This window comes from Marmota flaviventris, chromosome 3 (assembly GCF_047511675.1).
Source record: "Marmota flaviventris isolate mMarFla1 chromosome 3, mMarFla1.hap1, whole genome shotgun sequence".
Taxonomy (NCBI): Eukaryota; Metazoa; Chordata; class Mammalia; order Rodentia; family Sciuridae; genus Marmota; species Marmota flaviventris.
Window position 1 is genome coordinate 169,682,644 of NC_092500.1, and position 21,723 is coordinate 169,704,366.

At 49.4% G+C, this 21,723-nt stretch overlaps 1 protein-coding gene across 2 annotated transcripts in view; it reads left to right on the plus strand.

Moving 5' to 3' along the window:
* Ephx2 (epoxide hydrolase 2) overlaps positions 1-21,723 on the plus strand; it is a 43,304-nt gene that overhangs the window by 16,543 nt on the left and 5,038 nt on the right. For both annotated transcript variants that reach the window (XM_027926997.2, XM_027926998.2), the window contains 8 exons: positions 1,788-1,883; positions 2,329-2,407; positions 4,087-4,121; positions 8,535-8,561; positions 10,559-10,644; positions 14,616-14,727; positions 18,604-18,675; positions 21,057-21,090. In XM_027926997.2, the coding sequence (XP_027782798.2) occupies positions 1,788-1,883; positions 2,329-2,407; positions 4,087-4,121; positions 8,535-8,561; positions 10,559-10,644; positions 14,616-14,727; positions 18,604-18,675; positions 21,057-21,090 (541 nt within the window). The remainder of the gene's footprint in view (positions 1-1,787; positions 1,884-2,328; positions 2,408-4,086; positions 4,122-8,534; positions 8,562-10,558; positions 10,645-14,615; positions 14,728-18,603; positions 18,676-21,056; positions 21,091-21,723) is intronic.

The following is a 21,723-nucleotide window of genomic DNA, read 5'->3' on the forward strand; positions in this document are numbered from 1 at the left end:
GTCCACCCTAAGTGATAGCAGTGTAGCTGGCGGGTATCATGAAGGGGACCATGGAGGGCAGTGGGATTTGGACTATGAAAAAGGATTTTCTTTTTTGCTATAAGCTACTGGTCAACATCCCTGCAGTCACCCCTAGACCTCTGGGTCCTCCTGAAGGGGTGTATGTTTAATAAAGTCCCTTCAGATCTCAACTCCCTGGCAGTGAGGGAGGGAAGACTTCTTGCCCAGGACTGGGGTGTGGGATGTAAACACTACTCCCCTCCACTGTGGGTAGGGCTAGTCTAGCACTTTCTCACTTCTTGACAGTTTTAATAGGTTCCTCATTTGACTTAACGAGTGTGACCCGAGCTGCTTTACCACCTCTAAGAGCGGGGGCGGAGAACCTCTGGAGAGTCACAGCTGGCCAGGCTATCAAAGCCTAATGCCACCTAAACTGAGTTGGTAGCCAGAATTCTCTTGTTCTGGTTTTACAGCCATTATTTTTTTTAACATAAAAAGTGATAGGAAAGTGCGTGCATTTAAGAGTTTCTCAGCTGAGTTTAATATGAGGCAGCAAGAGAATTTTATAGTTGGAATCCATAATAGAGGCGAATTAGGATCAAGCATAAACATTATCACAATTTTCAACATAAGGAATTGAGAATTTAAAGTTAACTTCTGCCAAATGCTAATGGGAAGACTACAGAATATGTTCAGTGAATGGAATGTAGTTTGTGAAAGGGTTTGCAAGATGCATGCCTGATGTTTTCTTGAGCAAGATAGCTTGTTTTGAATCACAAATCTTGCAGTGTGGGACACCAGCTTGGAGCCACTGAAATCCACCAAGTGGATAGTTTCCAGTGAATCTCTGTGATAAGACTCCATTACTCTCGTGCCTTGCCATCAGAATGTTGGAGACATGCACTTTGGGGGAAATAGGGCATTTGGGTTATGTATAACTTTGGTCTATTTGCTTAGAGCCCATTGTGATAGTCAGGATGGGCTAGATGCTATAACAAGCAATCCTGCTGTTTCAGTGGCTTCATACCAGTATGTTAACCCACACTTCATACCAGTTGGGTTCCTTCCAGCAGTCACCTAAGAACCTAGGTGCCTTTTCTCTGTGCCTCCACCTTCCTCAGGACTGGTAGTCTGCAGGACTGGTGGTGCAGAGAGGGAAAGGGAAGGAGGGCTAAGCGTAGAAGGCCCTGGTGGGGAACTGTCTTCTGGTCATACTTGTTGGCCAGAACTCAGTCACATAGCCATCTGTAAGGTGGGGGTGGGAGTGCCTGGAAAATGCCACCTTGTGCCAGGAGGAAGGGAGAATGCAGATGTCGTGAGCACTGGTGATCTCTGCTCACTTATGCAGCCCCTGAAAGGACTGCAAGTGTAGCAACCCCCCCCCCCCAACAAAAAAAACCCTCATGTTTAAGGTGTACACAGCTCCTAATAAAATGATAGTGGTATTCAGCATGCCATGAACATTTTGCTTTGTCCAAAATTAGCCCCCAGTTTCAAGTGCTGAAAACTCTTTAGAACAACACAGGGAAGGTGAGGTCCCTCTGCTTCTGTTGGTGTCCAGCCCCGTCACCTTCCCGCCCTGAAGTGAGAGCTGCCTGTGTTAGTGCAGGCAGACCAGCGCCCTTCCAGCCATCATCACCTAGCCCTGGGGTCCTCAGCTTGAAAAGCAGGGTCCTGTGAGATCCAGCCACCCACTGAAGTGGCCCATGCCAGGTGGTCTGCAGGAGGGGCGCCAGATCCATCTGGCCTGACTCGGTGGTCACTCTCTCCTCCCTCTCTTCCCACAGCCTGGGGTCCGTCTGCATTTCGTGGAGCTGGGCTCCGGCCCTGTGGTGATCTTCTGCCACGGGTTTCCTGAGAGCTGGTTCTCTTGGAGGTACCAGGTAAGGGAGACTAAGGAAGGCACACCCCGGACAGGATGAGGGGAGGGGACATCCAGGAGAGGTGGCCAGTCTGGAATGTGATGAGGAAGTGGAGCGTCATCTCCAAAGGGGCCTCGGTGGAGAAGGCTCCAGATCTCAGAGCTGTGGTAGGCCCCAAGGCACCTGAACCAGTTAGGAAAAGGTGGGTTCTTCTAATAAAGTCTTGCTGAGAATCTTGGTAAAAGGTGCCCTTCTAAATGTGTCATTGATACAGTGCACAACCCCACCGCTGTTCATGGTGGCCCTGCCTGGGGGCCCCTTCCAGTTCTGTGGTGAGGAGGCCAGGTAGTGCCCTGTGGACTTTGGAATGACCCGTTTTAGGAGCAGGGGCTAGAGGAAGCTGTCTTGAAGGTTCGGCAGGACTGATGAGGCCATGGGGCGGGTGCCTGAATCCTTTGTTTTCCAGATCCCTGCTGTGGCTCAGGCGGGTTACCGGGTTCTGGCTATGGACATGAAAGGCTATGGAGACTCGTCCTCCCCTCCAGGTGGGTTGGCTGTCCTGCAGCTGTCCTGTGTGGTCCGGCTTCTCCCTGTCTGAGCTCTCCAGCACTTGGGCTTTCCTACCCCTGGCTGCGGTAGCCATCCTAAGGGGTCTGACTTGTCCCTGCGGTGTCCTCTGTCTGTGCCCTTGGGGCTCACAAGTGCCCGTTCCCCGTGCTCTAAATGAACCCAGGAGCCCCGAGGCCTGTGCCCAGGGAGCCTCCTGCTGGTCATCAGGGGTATAGAACACAGGCTGCTCTGCCACCTGCATCACCTCTCCCGCCCCAGCCCCTGGCACTGCCACTGTTCCCTCCAGGGACTGGCTCCTCCAGGTCCTCACATATGGAAATAGTATGTGTCCTTTTGTGACAGGCTCATTTCACTTAACCTAACGTCCTCCAGGGTCATACGTGTCGTGGCATAGTGCAAACCTTCCTCCTCCTTAAGGCTGAATGCTAATTCTTTTTTTGGGGGGCCATACCCGGGATTGAACTCAGGGCACTCAACCACTGAGCCACACCCCCAGCCCTATTTTGTATTTGATTTAGAGACAGAGTTTCACTGAGTTGCTTAGCGCCTCGCTGTTGCTGAGGCTGGCTTTGAACTTGTAATCCTCCTGCCTCAGCCTCCTAAGCCACCGGAATTACAGGCATGTGCCACGGCACCGCACTTGAATGCGAGTTCTTGTGTGCACACACCACATTCTGCTTATCCTGAGCACCTGTGTGAACCTGAGCACACTTGAGTTGCCCCCGTCTTTTGGCTACTTCACATCATGCTCTTGTGAACATGAGTGTACAAAGAAGTATCTGTGAGCCACTGCTTTTCATTCTTTAGGATATTTACCCAGAAGTAGAAGGGCAGGGTCTGGTGGTGATTTGTAGGCCAGATTCTTAACCCAGTGTCTGTGGATCCCTGTGGGAATCTATCCAGATGGTCAGTAGATGACCTGGGAACCCGGAGTCTGTGACTGGGGCTATGTTCCCCGTGGTTAGAGTCCTTTGTTTTGACTAGTTCCAGTGGGTCCTCAGCTCCGAACTCTTAAGAGCCTCAGGCACAGAGAGCAGAGATGCAGAGTGGCCAGGCATGAGTGCAATCCAGGTCCTTCCTGGTGTCAGTGATACGGTGGTGGACAGGATGAGTGAACTGAGCTGCCATTCACCCCTTTGTCCCCATGTTCATGTCCAGCCATTCTTCCAGTGGTGTTTTTTATAGAAATAGAGCAATTCTGCAATTTATATGGAACCACCAAAGTCAGAAACAGCAAACTCAATCTTGAAAAAGAACAAAGCTGGAGGCAATTGAGATCCCACTTCCTGATTCCAGACATTACTATAAATCTACAGTAATTAAACAGCACAACCCAAACCTACAAACAGACACATAGACCAGTGGAACAGAACGGAGCAGCATCCACTTACTGTCAGCCGACTCTGGACAAGGGTGCTGAGAGTGCACAACGGGGGGAGGGATGGTCTCAGCAGGTGGCAGTGGGGGACATGCACAGGAATCAAACCAGGCCCTTGTCTCACATCACACACACACAAAGAGTCACAAAGAACTGAAGACTTAAATGTAAGAAGTTTGGGGTTGGTTTGTTTGTTTTGCAAAGGGGTCCTTTTAGTTTGTTGTTATATTTTGAATCATGTGAGTCGAATGTATTTCTCTATTTTTTGAATTGCAGAAATAGAAGAATATGCCATGGAAGTGTTATGTAAGGTAAGCGGGATCTTTGATAACATCTGGAAAATGTTTTCCATTCCAGGTTTTTGTGAATGGAAGCCAGAAGCTCGGGTGTCCAGTTAAACCCTAAGAAAGTGCATTGCACAGCATTTGAGTGTGAATCCTTCCTGCAAGTTGGGATGACTTTTCTAAGTGATCACCAACATGCATGAAGCGTTTAGTGTGTTTCTCGGGGAAACCGAGTGTTAGGCAGGTGAAGGTGGTGGAGTCGTGTAGGTCAGGTAGCGCCTCCACACTCCTCATCTACCTCTCACCTTTTCCCTGTGTGTCCGGCCCTCAGCCCCACAGGGGGCTTTGGCGTCACAGCAGCAAGTCAGGGAAAAGCCCAATTTCCAGACGAGCCTGTTCTTCCTTAGTCTCCAGGTCTGCCTCTCCCCCTCGCCTGCTCGTGATCTTCTGGTGACTCCCCTGCAGCCAGGATCTCCCCGGTGACCCTGAGTGGGACCCTCTTCCTGTCCCACTGCTGTCCACTCACCTGGACCCCCACTTAGACCTGTCAGAATCTATTTTGGGTATGGGCATGAGGGGTCGCTTCAGAGAACTGCCCTCCTGAGGGCGTCCTGCTGCCCCAAACAAATGAGGTAAAGAGACGCTCCGGTCCTCCCAGGCCACCTGTAAGCATCACTAAACTAGGAATTTACCCAAGAGGATCCGTCCCATGTGCCCCCAGAAAACCAGACACCAGGGTTGACACAGCACTATTTGTGGTAGCTACAAAGTGAAAACCACCCAACTGTCTACCAGCTGGCGAATGGACACGCAAAATGTGGTCCACCCATGGGCTAGAACATTCCTGACCATGAAGCGGTGCTGAAGTAGTGGTGCACGCTTCCTCACGAGTGAACCTTGAAGGCATCGTGTTCAGTAGAAGCCAGTTACAAAAACTACATGTTACATATGAAATAGTCGGAACAGGCAAATCTATAGGCCCAGAAATTATAGGAGTGGTTGTTTACCAAGCACAGGGAAGGGAAAGGGAGGTGATGGCCAGTGAGTACGCAGTTTTTTTGAGGCAAAGAAGATTTTCTGAAACTGGATAATGGTGATGGTTTCACGACTCTGTGAATCTAATAAAGACCCCTGAACTGTCCACTGTAAAAGGGAGGATGTTAGGGCATGTGAATCATATCAATAAAGTTGATGTCTTAAAAATTATCATAGTATTGTCAGTGTAAGATTTTAATAGTTAATTACATTAACTTTAAAGACAGGATTACAGAAAATGGGATATTTTGCCTGCTGTCAAGGCCCATAAAAAAGCATTTTTTCAACTCTATCCCCCACAATATATTGAAAATTCATTTTTTCAACCCCAATTCCCTACATTTGCATGACAATTCTTTACACAATTTTTTAAAGCTAAAGATCCAATTTTAACTTCACTTTTTAAATTAACAGGTAACATGGTGTGTTTTGTCCTGTTTGCAACATGATGATTTGAACTGTGCATCCATTTTGGAATGTAACAGTAATATCAGCTCACATGGTTATCATTTTCGAGGGGAGAGCATAGACATCTGCCCTGTACATTTCTTGGGAATACAGTATATCTTCATTATTTATAGTCACCTTGCTGTACAATGGGTCTATTGACATGTATTCCTGCCATCTAACTGTAACCCCGCATCCTTTGACTGATTCCCCACTCTCATCCTTACCCACCTCGGCTGCTGGTGACCACTGTTCTACCTCATACTTCCATGAAATCAAATGTATGAGATTCCGCGTCTGAGTGAGGCTGTGTGGTATTTGACTTCTGTGTCTGGCCTGTTTCACTTATCATAGAGTTCTCTAGGCTTGTATGTGTTGTTACAAATGACAGAATGACATTCTTTTTATGGCTGAATAGTATTTCTTTGTGTATGTGCCACGTTCTCTTCATCCATTCAACCAGTGTGATTCCATCTCTTGGCCACTGAAAATGGGTGTGCAGAGGTCTGACTGGCTTTAGAATGGGCACCTTTACGGAATCTGTCAGCCCATTCCCTGTGCCTCTGTAGTCCTAGATTTCCTGGTTGGGAATGCTGGAATGCAGCATAGCAATAGTATCTCTGAAGCTCATTAACATGTAGAGACTTGTCTGCCACCAATTTTCTTTGTGTGACCTTGGGTGAGTCACTTACCTGTGGCAGGTATTATTCTCAGGTGTAAAGTGCATTGAATGGTTGGGCTATGTTTTCCCAGGCACCTGCCAGGTCTGAGTAAGATTCTGTGGGCTCTGGTGTGGGGGAACACTGAACTCATTCAGCCTCTGCGGTGGACTGGGAAGAGAAAAGACATGGCCATGTGCCATTAAGTGGGGACATGTCATCTGTGGTGTTCAGGATCCTAAAGGGCCATGAACTCCTGGAAGTGTTTGCAGAATTTGAGAAACAGGTGCCCATGTGCGTTTCTAGGGAGAGGATCTAGGGTTTTCCCCAGAGACTTCAAGAGGTCAGAGGGGACAGAGTGACCACTGTAGTTGGGGGGAGGGGCAGGGCTAGCCTGGCATGTTCCATCCACTGAATTAAGGTCCCCTGAGGTCAGGGGTGTGTTCTGCCTGCTGCCACATCCCAGTGCTCAGACAGTGCCGCACTGCAGGCTCTAGGTGTGCTTTATTGGTGGGTGGGTGTTTTAGGTTGCTGTGGCCCTCTCATCTCTCAGCTGTGGCTGTTAATTCAGGGGAAAACTGGCCAGGGACAAGGGGAGATGAAGAAAAGACAAATAGACACACATAGAGAGGAAAATCTGGGGGTCAGATGGGTAGCCAACCTCTGATGGAGTGTGACTGACCCAGAGTTAGCTCAGCACATTTATTATATAGGTTTTATTATATATAAACTTCATCAAAGTTTATCTGTGAGAAAGTTTCAGAAAAGCAGACTGACTTGAATGTTGCAGTGAAATTTGCATGACATCAATTTTTATCATGCCCAGAATTCTCTATCCCCGGGAGTGGGTGCCCGAGCTCTACATCTTTGTATATAGACTTCTCAGGCTGGCGTCACCATAGCAAAGGGCCATCTTAACTTGCACTTTTGCACAGGAAGTTCCCAGCACAACGCAGCCATGAGACAGAAGCGATGATTCAAATCAGCGTTCTCCATACAGATCTGGGAGCTTACTAGGTCCCGCCTTGGGGGGGGGGGCTCTGGGGAGAGAAGCAGTGGCAGGGAACGTGCTTCTTCCTGGCAGGATGAGGGAATCATGTCGTGCCAGGTGATTCCAGGCTTTTGGCCTGGCTGTGGAGCTTCCTTGGTGAGTTTTCCAATGGTGACATGGCCAAGCCCTGGAGAATGTCTATTAGCCCAGACCCCTCTTTCTGGAATACATTTTTCCTGGGATCAGTAAAGCTGTGAAAATGAGGCTGTAGTTAGAAATAAAATTTTGCATCGCCACAGGGGCACTGAAAGATCTACCTGTCCTGGAATTACTGACTTTGATTCCACCTTGCCCCTAAGTAGCCACTAAAAGTTGCTGAGAAGCAAAATCCCAGGCTTTGAGTTGCTCCCACAGCTGAAAAGGAGAAGGTGCTGCAGAGATGAGGCCCCCAGACAGCAGCATCAGGAACTTGGGCAAGGGTGGGAGCGAGTTCGAGAACCCCAAAGGTAGAAGAATAAAAGGGAAAGTCAGGAGATACTTTAGGAGACGGTAATGCTGGGCGAATGGCTTTAGACAGGAACATCAGCTGGTGTCCCTAGAAGGAGAATGTAAATGGGTTCCTTTGCTTATATGAAAGGTGAATCCCATCCCTCCTTAGTTGCTTCTGTTGCTGATGGGGACTCGGGTCACTCTGTCCACTGTAGCTAGACCAAATTTCTGCACCTGCCTCCTGCAAGACCCTGAGCCTGGAAGACTCTCCCTTTCATGGGGACACTCCCTAGCCCTGGTCCTCACTGAGAACCTCTAGTGTGCTGCTGCCATTAGGCACCTTAGGAATCTCTGGAAAACCCTCAGCCAAAGTCTTCTTTGGTGACTGTCTCAGGCACCCAGGGCTGCCATAACACAGTACCACTGACTGCAGACATACATTTCTCACAGTTCTGAAGGTTGGAAGTCCAAGCTCAAAGGGTCAGCAAGGTTGGTTTCTCCCGAATCCTCCCTCCTTGGCTAGCAGATGCGTCTCCTTGGTTTCTCCCTGTGTTCCCACCTGGCCTTTTCTCTGTGGGTGTCCATGTCCTGATCTCTTCTTATGAAGACACCTGTCATATTGGAATTGTCCCACCCTAAGGACTTCATTTTTAAAGACCCTGTCTTCAAACACAGTCAGTCTGACTGGGGGTTAGGGCTTCCACATAGGAATTTGTGGGGCACACCATGAGCTCATGGCACAAACACAGTAACCAGGATCTTGAGGAGGATGGGGTGGCTGGATTCGATTTCTGATTTTATGTCTGTTTTCTTTCTTAGGAAATGGTCACCTTCCTGGATAAGCTGGTAGGTCAATGGGCAGAGCAGGTGTCTTTGGAGAACTCTGGTGGGCCTGGGGAATTACGGAAAGGTGGCCTTTGCCATTGAGCAGTCGGCGCCATTGAGCAGAGATAGCCAGGGCAGGGGAAGGGCCCAGCTGGGGCAGCTGGGGAGGAGAGTGACAAAGACTGACAGGGAGTATTTGGAGGGCAGTGTGTGTGGGGGGGCATGCTTCTCTGTTTCTTCCAGGAAGTACAGGGAAGTACCTTTGCTGGGTTGGCCAGGGAGGAGAGCCTTGGGTATCAGGGAAAGGCACTGGAAAATGTCCCATAGGCAAACGCTTCACAGCTTTGTGCAGTCATGTCACTCTGACAAATCTAAGCGCTAACGCCTTCATTTGGCATCGCTGGCCATGTCAATCTCAGTGATGAAGAATGGAATGAGCACCACTGTTCCCCAGACCCTGCCCTGTCATGTCCTCTGCCTCCCCAGATTAGGCTGGGGGCAGAAAGAACCTGCAGGGCAGACTTGGGACCACGGCTATGCCAGGTCAGTGACAACAGAGGGACAGAGCAGAGAGAACCACAAGGCAGAGGGACTCGGCTTATTAATGAGATGTGGGGGTGGAGAGAAGACTCAGACCGCCAACTTCCAGATCTACAGGGTGCATGGGAGGAGAGGAGCTGAGAGTCTGCCCTCGGCACGGTCTCAGCTCCGTGGACGGAATTGGGTTTGCAAGTGTCGTGTGTGATGGAGACCTCTAAGTGAGCATGGCCTAGTGCGGCTGCCCAGACCTCACAGTTCTGAAGGTTGGAAGTCCAAGCTCAAAGGGTCAGCAAGGTTGGTTTCTGACTCTCTGTGACTTCTCACTACAAAACTTCCAGCTGTCTGAGAACATGTCCAACTGTGGAAAGAGGGGCTTGTGGTTACAGGTCAGTGGAATCAGATGTCCATCTTTGGGTCATTGCTAGGACATGCAGCAAGGAATCTGGGCCACCTGCAGACCAGGTGGGCCTCTGCCTCCCACGGGATGGTAGCTGAAGTGGTTGAAACAGATGAATTCTCTGTGGACAGTGTCCATTCAGAAGGAGGGTCCTGACAGCCGAGTTGCAAAATACTTGCCCTTGAGAGGCACAGGAGAGAGCAGAGCCAGGGGCACGTGAGGCTGGAAGGCTCAGCACCACGAAGCCATGGGAAGGCAGTGGCAGAGGAAATGTCTGAGGCTGCAGAAGAGCAGGGAGCTTGAGGAGGGGAAACCCACACCCCACCGTTGCTGGTGAGCAGTGGCCTTCATCGGGAGGTGGCACTGGACTTGGGGATGAAGTCAAGCTTTGGGGACTTAGATGGTGCTTAGGGAGACAACTGGTGCAAACCACCGTGAGAAGTTTGATGATGTGAAGAGCACGGCAGGGACTGTACCTAGGAACCACCAAGGTGGGGAGGGTCTGAATGGCCCTGAGGTGGCCAACTGGGGCAGCAGCTGGGGTAGAGGAGAGAGCCTGGTGTATTTGAGGGTGGGAGCCCAGGTTCCCTTTGTGAAATGGGTATTGAGATTAGTGGAGGGGTTCCAGTCAAGACCTAGCATGTCGTAGTAGGTGCTCATTAGAGGGGAGCTGTTATCATCAGCAGCAAAGCAGAAGGGAAAGGGGAGACAGAGATGCTTTTGGACTGGAAGGAGCACTCCCCAAAGAGGGAGGGTGGAATCGTAATCTGTGAAATGTGAACGTGAAACCTGGGGAGGGAGGGTGTACTCCCACTAGGAGAGACGGAGGAAAGGGGGGAACGCAGTCGGATTGCGAGAAGGTGATGAGAGAGAAGGAGCTCGTGGCCAGCGGCCTCAGTCTTCTAAGAGAATAAAACAGGCCAGTTGGAGAGAGGGTGTGGGGGCTGGAGATATATAGGGATGGAGGATTGAGGAGGGTGAACGTTGTGGAGAAGCTCTCGAGGGGTCTGTGGAAATCCTGGGCTTGCAGGGCGAGGCGATGGGCTCTCCCACGTGGGGTCCCTCCTTTCTCTTCCACCAGGGCATCCCTCAAGCAGTGTTCATTGGCCACGACTGGGCCGGCGTGCTGGTGTGGAACATGGCTCTCTTCTACCCCGACAGAGTGAGGTGAGCAGGCCACGCATAACCAGCATCTGGAGAGACCGGACTTAAATGCCTTGAAAACTGTCCCTCGGATCTCCCTCCCACAAGACTTCTTGAAAACTAATGGGTGATGTGGGAAAGTGACCCCACCCAGATCCTCAGGGCCCGTTGACAAGTTCACTAGGAGCTCTCGTCTTAGGGAGCAGCACCTGTGCCTGTTACTGGTCCTGGGACAAATAATCCAGGACCTGAGTGGCTAGTGGGAGATCCATGGCAGACTCGGAGGGAATAGGTGAGGAGGAAGGTGCCCGAGTGCAGGAGAGAGTGCTCCTCTGGGTGGAGTCAGAGCACCTGCCCTTCCATCCTGCCCCAAAGTGGCTATGGGGCAGATCACTTCACCTCTCAGGCCTGCCTCCTCAGCCGCAGGCGGCAGTGAGAACTCCTATCTGGACATGGCGTCTCGCCCTCACCATCAGGCGGCACATGACCACGAGAGAGAGAGGCATTTCCAGTCGCCAGCAGCAGCTCCAGATGTCAGGTCTGGAACCCAGACAGTGGATGGCTTCGTGGCTGTACCCCTTTTGGCTGGCAAGTCACAGCCAAAATCGGCCTGAGCCCCACCTAGCGAGTTAGGTAAACATGGTTCTCAGCAGCCCTCTGCATCCCAGCTGATCCAGTTATTTTCTCAATAGCTAAGTTTCTGTCCAGAGAACTGGGTTCAGCCTCAGCCCGTGCTCACATGGCCAGGTTACATCCAAGACTAAAAAGAATCAAACGTTTCCTAAAGTATTTTTTTATTAGTTGCTCATGACAATACAATGATCTTTTTTTTTTTTTTTTGAGAGAGAGAGAGAATTTTTTTAATATTTATTTTTTAGTTCTCGGCGGACACAACATCTTTGTATGTGGTGCTGAGGATCGAACCCGGGACGCATGCATGCCAGGCGAGCACGCTACCACTTGAGCCACATCCCCAGCCCCCAATACAATGATCTTGACATATCATACATTTGAATCAAATGGGGTATAATTTCTCATTTTTTCCAAGTATACAGGTTGCAGAATCACATTAGTTATATGGCCACGTATATACATATTTTTTAAAAAGTTTTTGTGCTCCTGTTCTGCTGATCTTTCTAACATCCCTGCCCACCCTCGGCAATGGAAACAAGAGCTTGGTTCTTAAATCAAGTTAACCAAACAGTTGCTCTGTGGGCAGGACATGTGCTTTTAGGAATGAACAAGAGGAACTATAGCAAGAAACTACCTTAAAGGAGATTAAAGAAAAAAAAAAAACACCTTGTTGTTTTACTAAACTTAATCTCTCCCATGAGGATTAAAAATTTTGCCCAAATGACGTGAGATCCAAGGCCCCTCGGTGTGCTCTGGTTTCCGGTTCCACTTCTTGTTCTCTGGTGTGTCCACGGTGGCCTTGGCAGTGGTGGCTGTCACTTCGGCTATCACTGGGCAGCGTGCCGCTGCAGTCCCCAGAGGCGGAGGAACCAAGACCTTCTTCCAGGGCAGTCTGTGATGGGAAACAGTCTTCTGGATGGGAGCAAACCTGACCTTTAAGAATATTGGTGACAACATTGGCCTGCACTTCCCTAACCAGATAATAAGTGGGAAAATAGCCCCCATAGGGGAGCATCTCTTTCCATCCTTTGTTTGATTTTCTACTGAGATAAGCTGTGGGCTTATTTAGTTCAGGGCTGCTCACTCATTGGCCCAAGAAGACCCTTTGACATCCTTCTTGTCTTTGCCAGTCACCTGGAGACTCTGCTCCCACCAGAGGCTGTGTTTTTCCTCATTTTACAATGACAATTTTTTTTATATGTGGGGAATAAATTATGTGTGAAGTTTATTTTTTTAATATATATATTTTTAATTTTTTTAGTTGTAGTTGGACACCATACCTTTATTTTATTTATTTATTTTTATGTGATGCTGAGGATCGAACCCAGGGCCTTACCCGGGCTAGGCAAGAGCTCTACCGCTGAGCCACAATCCCAGCCCCTGTGTGAAGTTTATTAAAAAAGAAAACCCTTTTACCCTCAGAATATTTAGTAAAAACTAAAATTTCTTGATCTGTGTCCTAAGTAATACTTAAAATAGGTTTGCTATTGTGTCATTAGAAGCCTATAGCTGTCCATATAATTTATTTTGTACTGTAATCTGTACCACCCTCGATTGCAGCCACCAGCCATGTGGCTATCGGTCTTAAAATGTGGCCAATCAAATTGAGTTTACCATACATGAGAAACACCAACCAGCTTTCAAGGGCGTGCAAAAAAAAGAATAAAGAAAGAAATGTGAAATAGCTCATTAATGATTATTGATTATATGAATCATGTATATTGAATTATTAATATTATAGATCTCTTTGGTTAAATGTTAAAATTTAATCTTTCTTTTTATTTATTTTATGGTGGCTAGGGGTAAATTTTTTTTAAGAATTTTGTTTTTAGTTGTAGATGGACACAATACCTTTATTTTATTTGTTATTTTTATGTGGTGCTGAGGATCAAACTCAGTGCCTCACAGTGCTAGGTGAGCACTCTGCCACTGAGCCACAAGTCTAGGGATAAATCTTAAGTTTCATTTGTGGCTCAATTATATGACATCGGCCAGCACTGGCCCGAACCACACCGCGCCTCTCCCAGTTTATTTCCTTGGCCCTCCTGATCGGTTTTCCCTGGTCCCTGTCTCCTGCTGACACTCTCTCCTCTGATCTCGGCTGCAGGGAAGCTTCCCCAGGCTGGGTGGGGAAGGGAATCCTTTCCAGACCAGGCCAACTAACTATCCTGTCAACTCTGCTTTCCAGCTGGGTCTCAAGCCCAGCCCTTCTTATTTCTGATCCTTGTAAGGGTGGCCAGGCAGCACCTCCGCTGACCTCTGTGCCCTGGACTCCTGCTGTGTCACTGCTGGATCAGTCTCCCCCCCGCCCGCCCCCCCCCCCCCCCCCCCCGACTCTGAGCCGGTCTCCCCTCTGCTTGGAAGCCCTCATGGTTTCCTGTCTCACAACATCAAGTCCAGACTCTGGGCCCTTCGTGTCCAGGCTCCCACTGGCTTTTGTTTTTATTCCCCCACTAAACGCTGGGCTTCTGACCAGTCTCCTCCCTCCACCCAGTAGGACTGCAAACTTCGGTCCACTTCCAGACCCTGCTCCTGCTTCCTCGGATGGTCCTGTCGGGTGTTTTCTCCCCCAACTCTCTCCACCCTCAAAGGTCAAGTTCAAGTGCTCTCTTATTCCCGAGGCCCTCCATGATGTCCAGTTCAGACCTTCTTTATGTCCTTTGGACTCTCATGGTGTTTCCTGCAATTCTGTGGCTCTATCACAGTCGGCCTCATGATGCAGTCATCTGCGCATTTCTCTCTCTGTGTCCTTATTAAATTATAATGAACTCTTTGGAGGAGAGAGGATGTGCTTTATTTATTTTATGTTTTCCCTTCCCTAGTCTATAACATGGAATTATGCTCTACACCAAGGAGACACAGTGAGTGGATGAAGGAATGGGGAAAAAGTGAATAGTGAATACATTCTTCAATTGAGAGATCCAGCCAGGTGCTTGTAATCCCAGTGACTCAGGAGGCTAAGGCAGGAGGATCACAAGTTGGAGGCAGGTCTCAAAATAAAATTGGACCCTGCCTCAAAATAAAAAATAAAAAGAACTGGAGATGTAACTTAGTTGTACAGCCCCCCAAAAAAAATAAAACTAGGAAGAGATCCAAGTGTCTACATCACCTAGTCAGTCTTGATGTGGTGTGTGTAGTATGGGTGTGTGTTTGTCTTGGCAGGTAGGTGAGGAAATATTGCAATTGAGTGGAGGAAAATCCCACTGGTTTAGGATCCAAATGTATCTAGTTCTAATCCCATTATCCCACACACTTCTGGTGGGAGACCTGGCAGGTGTAGTTTTTGACATGCAAGGGCCTTCCTGGTTCTTGTAGACTGTCCTCTTGCAGGCTTTCTGACTTCGCGCCTCTTATTCCTGCAGGGCAGTGGCCAGTGTGAACACTCCCTTCATGCCAGCAAATCCCAAGGTGTCCCCCATGGAGATTATCAAAGCCATCCCAGTGTTTGATTACCAACTCTACTTCCAAGAACCAGTAAGTGTGGGGCATGGAGGTGACTTCTGTCTTTTCCTCCCTGTCCTCCCTCCTCCTCCCTCTTGCTTTATCTCTGTCCCCTTTAATTTTCTGTGGCATTAGTCAGAAGTGATTTTTCAGCCTGGCTTGGGTGCAGCTGGCTGCAGAGCTGGTCCTTTTCCGGTTGGTGGTGCATCTCTGTGTGTTTGGGATGGTGGGAGGGGAGGGGCCTGGGTGGAGGGATGGCTCTGCACTGGTTGTCCTGCTTCTCTGAAATTGAGGAGTTGGGGTCTACATGCTCACTGGGAACTGCCTGCCCTTGCTTTTCTGGCTGGAAAGCTGGAGACATCTGTCTCTCTTGGTGGAGACAGCTCTTGGCCTGTCAACAAGGACTTAGTGTATCTGCTCATGGAGAGCTGAGTTTTGCAATTATGTCACTGAAAACCAAAAGTCCTGCAGCGGGTCCCAAGTGTGCTGAGTGTGCCCTTAGGTGCAGCTGCCAAGTGTGTTAACCCATGCACCACAAGACGCCTGTCAAAGGTAGCCCCTGGACCATGGATGATACACATGTGGGTTGTCACTGCCACCTTTGATGGGGGTTCACTGAGCATCATGGTCTCCTGCTCGGGAATGGCAGAGATCCTTCCTCAACCCAGGCCCTAATGAAAGAGCCACACACCCTGCGCCACTGCACTAGACTGGAGAATGTCTCCCAACCAGGCACTCTGCTCTCCCGCCTCCTGGTTAGCACATCATAACTTCCATCTGGGAGTGCCTGCTCCCTTCAACCTGGCCTTGAAGCCTGTCCCAGGCTGGAGACTGCTTCCTCCAGGATGTCCCCCTCTTCCAGGAAGAAGTCCCACCTCCACCATGAGCAAATAATCCCCGTGCTCTTGACCCTGCCGACCTGTGAATGGGAGCTCCTGGAGGCTCCTGGAGCGCAGGGACTCATTCGGCTTGCACAGGCTCTATGGCTGCTCCTGGGGTAGAGTAGGGTCTGAACATAGATTCCCAGAGAGAAGAATCCTAAAACCACATCTACGAAACAGTCTAGTGACCCGCGGGCCCTTGTCCTCGCACACTCTGAGGGGTCACCTTGTTTTGTTCTGTACTGGCTGCCCTCCAGAGCTGCGGATCTGTGCCTTGGGAGCAGGGCAGGAGAGCGGCCATTCATCACGAGGCAGCGCTGCTCTGCCCTTGGAGATTTCTGATGAAGCCCCGTGGGCCCCTTAATTACGCTGCCGCCCATTTGTGAGATTCAATTACGGTGGAGATCAATCGTGGCCTTCTGCAGCGTGCTGAATGCCAGGGAGACGGGCAGCTGACCAGGACTGGTTCGAGGTGATCGATGCAGCCCTGGCCAGCCTGTGTCACCCTCAGCCACGACTCTTATTTATTGAGGGCCGTCCCCATCCCAGAGCAGCTGCTCTTCCTGAGCTGGGGGACGCATTTCAGTGCTTGGAGGGACCCACAGGGCATGGGCAGGGCTTTGTCCTCACAGGGGCCTGGGTAGCTCCAAAGGGCCAGGAAGGAATCAAAGAGCTCAGAGGCAAATAAACCTGTGCTCGTCAAAGTCCACCAGGCCGACAGGGAGAGTGGGGTAGAGGTGAAGGCCGGAAAGAGGAGCAGATAAGAGCGTTTGTTCTCTGGCTGCCACCCAGCTGATACTGACACTCATTTACAAAAGCCAAGGCTGATGTTTACGTCCCACAGACCAATGACAAATGCCCTCCTGTCTGACTAGCTGGACAGGGGCTCCTCCTTTTGGCTCCTGAGACTGGAGTTAAGGGATGGACTTTAGACTGCAACACACATAGTTTCAAGCCCCAGTTCTGGCTCTGATGAGCTGGGAATCTGCTCCCCAGAGCCTCCATTTCCTTACCTGTAAGATGGGGGTTTTGTAAGAATTAAATGAGATAATGCTTGTTCTTACCATGCTTGATGCCTAGGAAGAATATCAATCCATGATCATTATCATTATTATTTTCTACATTCTTAACAATATTAAGTTCTACAAGATTGTCTGTTTTTGGTCTGGTCTCCTCACCATCTGTGGGTTCCTTATGGACACATTCTGTCCCTCATTCATGTCTTTATTCCCACTGCCAAAGAAAGGCAATAGCAGGGCGAGGTGGCTGGGAAGAAGAGCAGGAAGGAAGAGGCAGAGGGGGAGGTGGGCGCCCAGTGGGCCTGCTCCTGTCGCCTCAGTCCTGTGTGGGGTCTGTGCCTCTGGTGGGATGGTCTTCTCTTCTCATTTATGCAGTGGCTTTCGAAGGGAAGGATACGTCCCAGGTGTTGTGTGTGGTGTGTTGGCTTTGTGACTGTGTTGAGATCAGCAATACTGGCAGTGCCTCGGTGGCCCAGCCAGAGGAGGCAGTGTACCTGGGGGGTCCCCTGCTGGGATGGACTCTCTGCGGGGCTCAGGGGCACCCCAGAGGACCTGGGGATCTGCTTTCTCACCAGCTCCCAGTGAGTGGACACTGCTGCTCCCAGCACCAGCCCCCAGCAGCAAGGCTGCCCGGCCCAGCAGCTCTCTGCCTTCGCTGTATGATTAAGCATTTGACAAGTTAGGGACTCGTTCCCCAGGAAAATGTGCATGCTAAATCCTGTGGCAGTTTCAAGATGCTGCAGACTTCCTGAAGCCCACTTTAAGGATCCCTGACTGTTTTTTTAGGAACACTCCCTCTCCATCTTTATCCCCAGGTTAAGGAGTCTCAGCGCATCCCCAGCCCTTTCCTCTCTCAACCCGCCCACCTGAGTCTGCTCCTCTCCCAGGGCCCAGCTCCAGGGCTGTCCTTTGCTAGAAGCTAACTGCAGTCTCTGGGGCAGCCAGGTCTACTGTGCCGTCCTCTGCAGTCCTGTAGGCTGCGTTATCCTCCATGTTTTACCACCTGCCTCCCCCCTCAAGTACACAGAGCTCGTTCTCATCTCTACATCCCCCACAGAAACTGGCCCATACTGGAAGCCCCATAAGCATTTGATAGATGAATTAATGAGTATGGACTCTCCACACAGAGCACCGGTCAAAATGTCTCTGACATTTAAATCTATGTGTGACAGTCAACTCCTCACCCACACTACCACAGCATCTTTTTTGCAGTAGATATGTGTCTTATGAATGTTAATTTCAAAAGCACAAGAAAAAGGAAAAAGGAGGTGGAAGAGAAATTAACAGACACGCAGCCCCACGCCCTCCCCTCCTTCTCTGCTCCCCATCCCCTGCAGCCAAGCAGTCAGGAGCCACAATTTGGCCTGCTGGAACTGGAAGGAATTAAGCAATTACATGTAATAACACCTCCACGGGGCAGAAGAACCTGGTGATTCGTCACCACAAAGGATGCGAATCCAGCTCTTGAACAATGGGGCTTTGCTGCTCTGTTCTTTAGAAGACAATCCATCGGCAGCTTCTGGTCTGTAATAACTTTGGTCCAAATCAAAAGAGTTGGATCTGAAGTTACTACAGCAAAACTGAGATGCTTGAACACCCAGCTTTGGACTCATCGCTTTTGACCTTCAGCCCTGGTCTCCTCGGAGAGTCTGCCGAGCCTTCTCTCCTCTTAACACCCTTCAGCTGTGGCCACCCATTGCTGTGCCAGCCTCTTCTCCCTTCCCTTTAGAGGGATCATTGCAAGTAACACATTCTCATAGCAGGAGTTTGGGGGAACATAAAGGAAGCAGCACCCATGAACCCACCTTGGGGAAGGGGGGATACTGTTAGCACCTTGTATTTTATTTCAGTCTTTTTAAAAATGTGTCTCAAAATGGATACTAAAGTTTCATATTCTCATGAAACTCGGGCTGCGTGGGTTGGGGCTTCGTGCTTTCATTCAGATGGGGAAGGGGACTGGTTTCCAGAATGTCAGGGGGTCCTTCACTTTGTCTTCTCGACTGTCGCAGGGTGTGGCTGAGGCTGAACTTGAACAAAACCTGAGTCGGACTTTCAGAAGCTTCTTCAGAACCAGTGATGAGGTGAGCAGTCAGGGAGGAGGGTGGGGGGGGGGGAACGGGGCTGCTCTGAAGAAGGGGCTACCTGAGGGCCACAATTTGGCGCTCTCGTCTTTGACTTCTGCGGTCAGGGTGATGGGGGTCCTCACTCTACTGTTCCCTTGTTAGTCGAGAAAAGTCACACAAGACCAAACAGTGATTGTAGTAGTGATGGTTTGGAAATCACACCATTATCACTATTACCATCTTAATATGGGTTCTGAGTTATCCAAGTCCCAAACTAACCCTAACCCTAGCCCTTTCTTGAATGCCCCAAAAAGTTTAGAATGCTTCACCTCCACAGTGCACGCCTCCTGCCTAGCATCCGAGGTCTTCCTCATTAGTGTTGTGTGCACAGTCAGTGCCTATTAGGCTTTCCCATGTCTCCAGTTTCTCTGCTGGTCACGTCTTCACCTCTCATTCATACTGTGTTAAGTTTCTTTTTTCCTGGGGTGCCTCCTTTGGTAGTTTTCTCAATAAGTCTGTTAGCAGACTGTTGGGGCCTGAAAATATCTTTACTTTTACTTTTGATCTTGAAGAATGGTTTATCTAAGTATAAAATTCTCTCTGTTATTGCTTTTGAGAAATCTGTCTCAGGTGTTCAATCCTCTGTATTTACTAATTGTCTTTAGGTAATGAATTGTCTAAGACACTACGGTGTCTAATCTACCATTTACCCTTCTTTGAAGTTTAATTTTTAATTTCAATGAATAGCTTTTTTTTTAATTTATGAAAGCTTTATTTGGTTCTTTTTTAAAGCATTCTGATTTTTTGTGGTTTTGTTCTATTTTTATTATTCAGTTCCTTCCTTTGTGTATTTCTTTTTTGGGGGGATACTAGGGATTAAACCAAGGGGCCCTTGACCACTGAGCCCTTTTTTTGAATTTTATTTAAAGACAGGGTCTCCCTGATTTGCTTAAGGCCTCGCTAAATTGCTAAGGCTGGCTTTGAACTCGAGATTCTCTTGTCTCAACTTCCAGAGCCACTGGTATTATAGGTATGCACCACTGCACCCCCTCCTTCTTTGGTGTCTTTAACCATTTTAAACGTTCATTTCTCTCCCTCTCCCTCTCCCTCCCTCCTCCCTCTCTTTCCTTCTCTCTCTCCCTCTCTCTTTCTCATCATCTACTGTTTTTTGGAGAGTTGAGTCTTCTTACTATTTGCTGCTGCTCTCTTGCTCTGGGGCCTTGTTATGTGTGTGTGAGTGTGAGCTTTGTCATCTTAGTTGGGTGCTCATCTTTAGCACCACTTAGTCTGTAGCAGTCTCCTCTCTCTGAATTGAGGAAATGACCCTCTTGAGTGTCTGAGCATTTCTTCTGCCAAGCATCCTTTGGCATTACCAGTTATACCTTGGGGTTTCCAGATCATGCAGACAGTGCAAATTCAAATGCAAGCACGTGTGAAGGCAAGCCTGTAGCTATGAATCTTAGAGGTGCTCCTAGTACCAAGCTGATGTGGATAAACTCCTTTGAGATGTGTCAGGATGGGAGGATTTTTTCCTAGTCCTCCCCGCACCGTGTTTTTATTGGTGCATTGGAGTTGTTTATGATGGTGGGATTTGTGTTACACATTCATCCTTACACACAATATAGCAATATAATTTGGCCAATATCATTCCTCAGTATTTCCCCTCCCCCTTTCTCCCAATCCATCCTTTAACTGAGGATCCAGCACACCAAGGACTCCAGACTTACTGGATTCACTTTGGAGGGACAGGGGCATCTCATTTTTACTTCCCTACCTGCTGTTGGCCTGAGATCTCATCTGTTGCTCCCTTTGGTTGACAACCCCAGGACTTGACATTACCAAGATCTGTGAGCAGCCTCGGTCCAGAGTCCTAAAAATGTTCCTGTCTCTCCTGGGGGCTTAGCATGTTCCCACGGAGTGGTCCCTTCTCACCCATCATTTCATTTTCTGTGGTTTTCAGTTATTCTTGGTCACCCATAGTCCAAAAATATTAAGTGGGAAATTCCAGAAATAAATTGTAAGTTTAAAATCATGCACCATCCTGAGTAGTGCGATGACGTCTCATGTTGTCCCCAGGGATATGGATCATCTCTGTCTCTCATAAGGTGTCTTGGGAGTGAAAGAGAGAGGACACAATCATGTGACTTTTATTACCGTATTGTTGTAATCAGTCTGTTTTATCATTGCTGGTGTTGATCTTTAATGAATTAAGCTTTATCTTAGGTGTGCACATACAAAACAATGCGTGGGCAGTGTTCACGCATCCTGCACTGAGGCCTTGGACACGTCGCCCACTCCTCAGGGCTCTGCTGTGGTGCTCCGGTGTTTTGTTGTGGCAGGATGACCTGCTCCAGTGCCTGTTTCATTCATGACACTCCTTCCAACTCTTCTTCCTGCAGGGCTTTCTGGCTGTGCACAAAGTCCGAGAAATGGGTAAGAGTCCTGCCTAGCAGAGAAGGGTCAGCTGGACACTGCTGTGGCAGAAGCCCGAGCCTCCCTTCCAATCCTGAACTTGGCTTGCCCAGCTCATGTCCCTGCAGGGAGGTACTTGGTGCTCACTCTGACCCTGACCCTGGCCTGGTCACACCACCTCAGGCTTTCCTCTAGGGAGCTGGGACCAAGATCTTCAGTAGCTGGAGCTCCGAGGACCTTTAGAGCTTGGCTGGGACAGTCCGCCCTCTACTGAGGAGGACGTGAGCCCAGGCTATGGGATCACCTGTCATGTGCGAGGAGGATGGGACTAGACCCCACCCTCCGTCCTGGCCCCCCAGGTATTCCTTCCCCAGGCTCCTTGCTCCAGCCATTCCTGCTCCCTCCCCTGAGACGGCCCTTGTTCACCCCGGTGGCTGGATATAAGTGGAGCTTGGGTGGGAGCTCATCCACGCCTACAGCCAGCACTGTTCCCACAAAACCTTATATTCCCCCCAACATGATGCCCTTGCCACTATCCACCTGTGTTTTATTAGTAGTGAAGATCACCGCCACTTGCCTAAGCACCTACAGTGCGCCCCAGGCACTGGGCTCATTTATCATCCCCAGTGGTGCCCGGATGCTGTCTATATTACA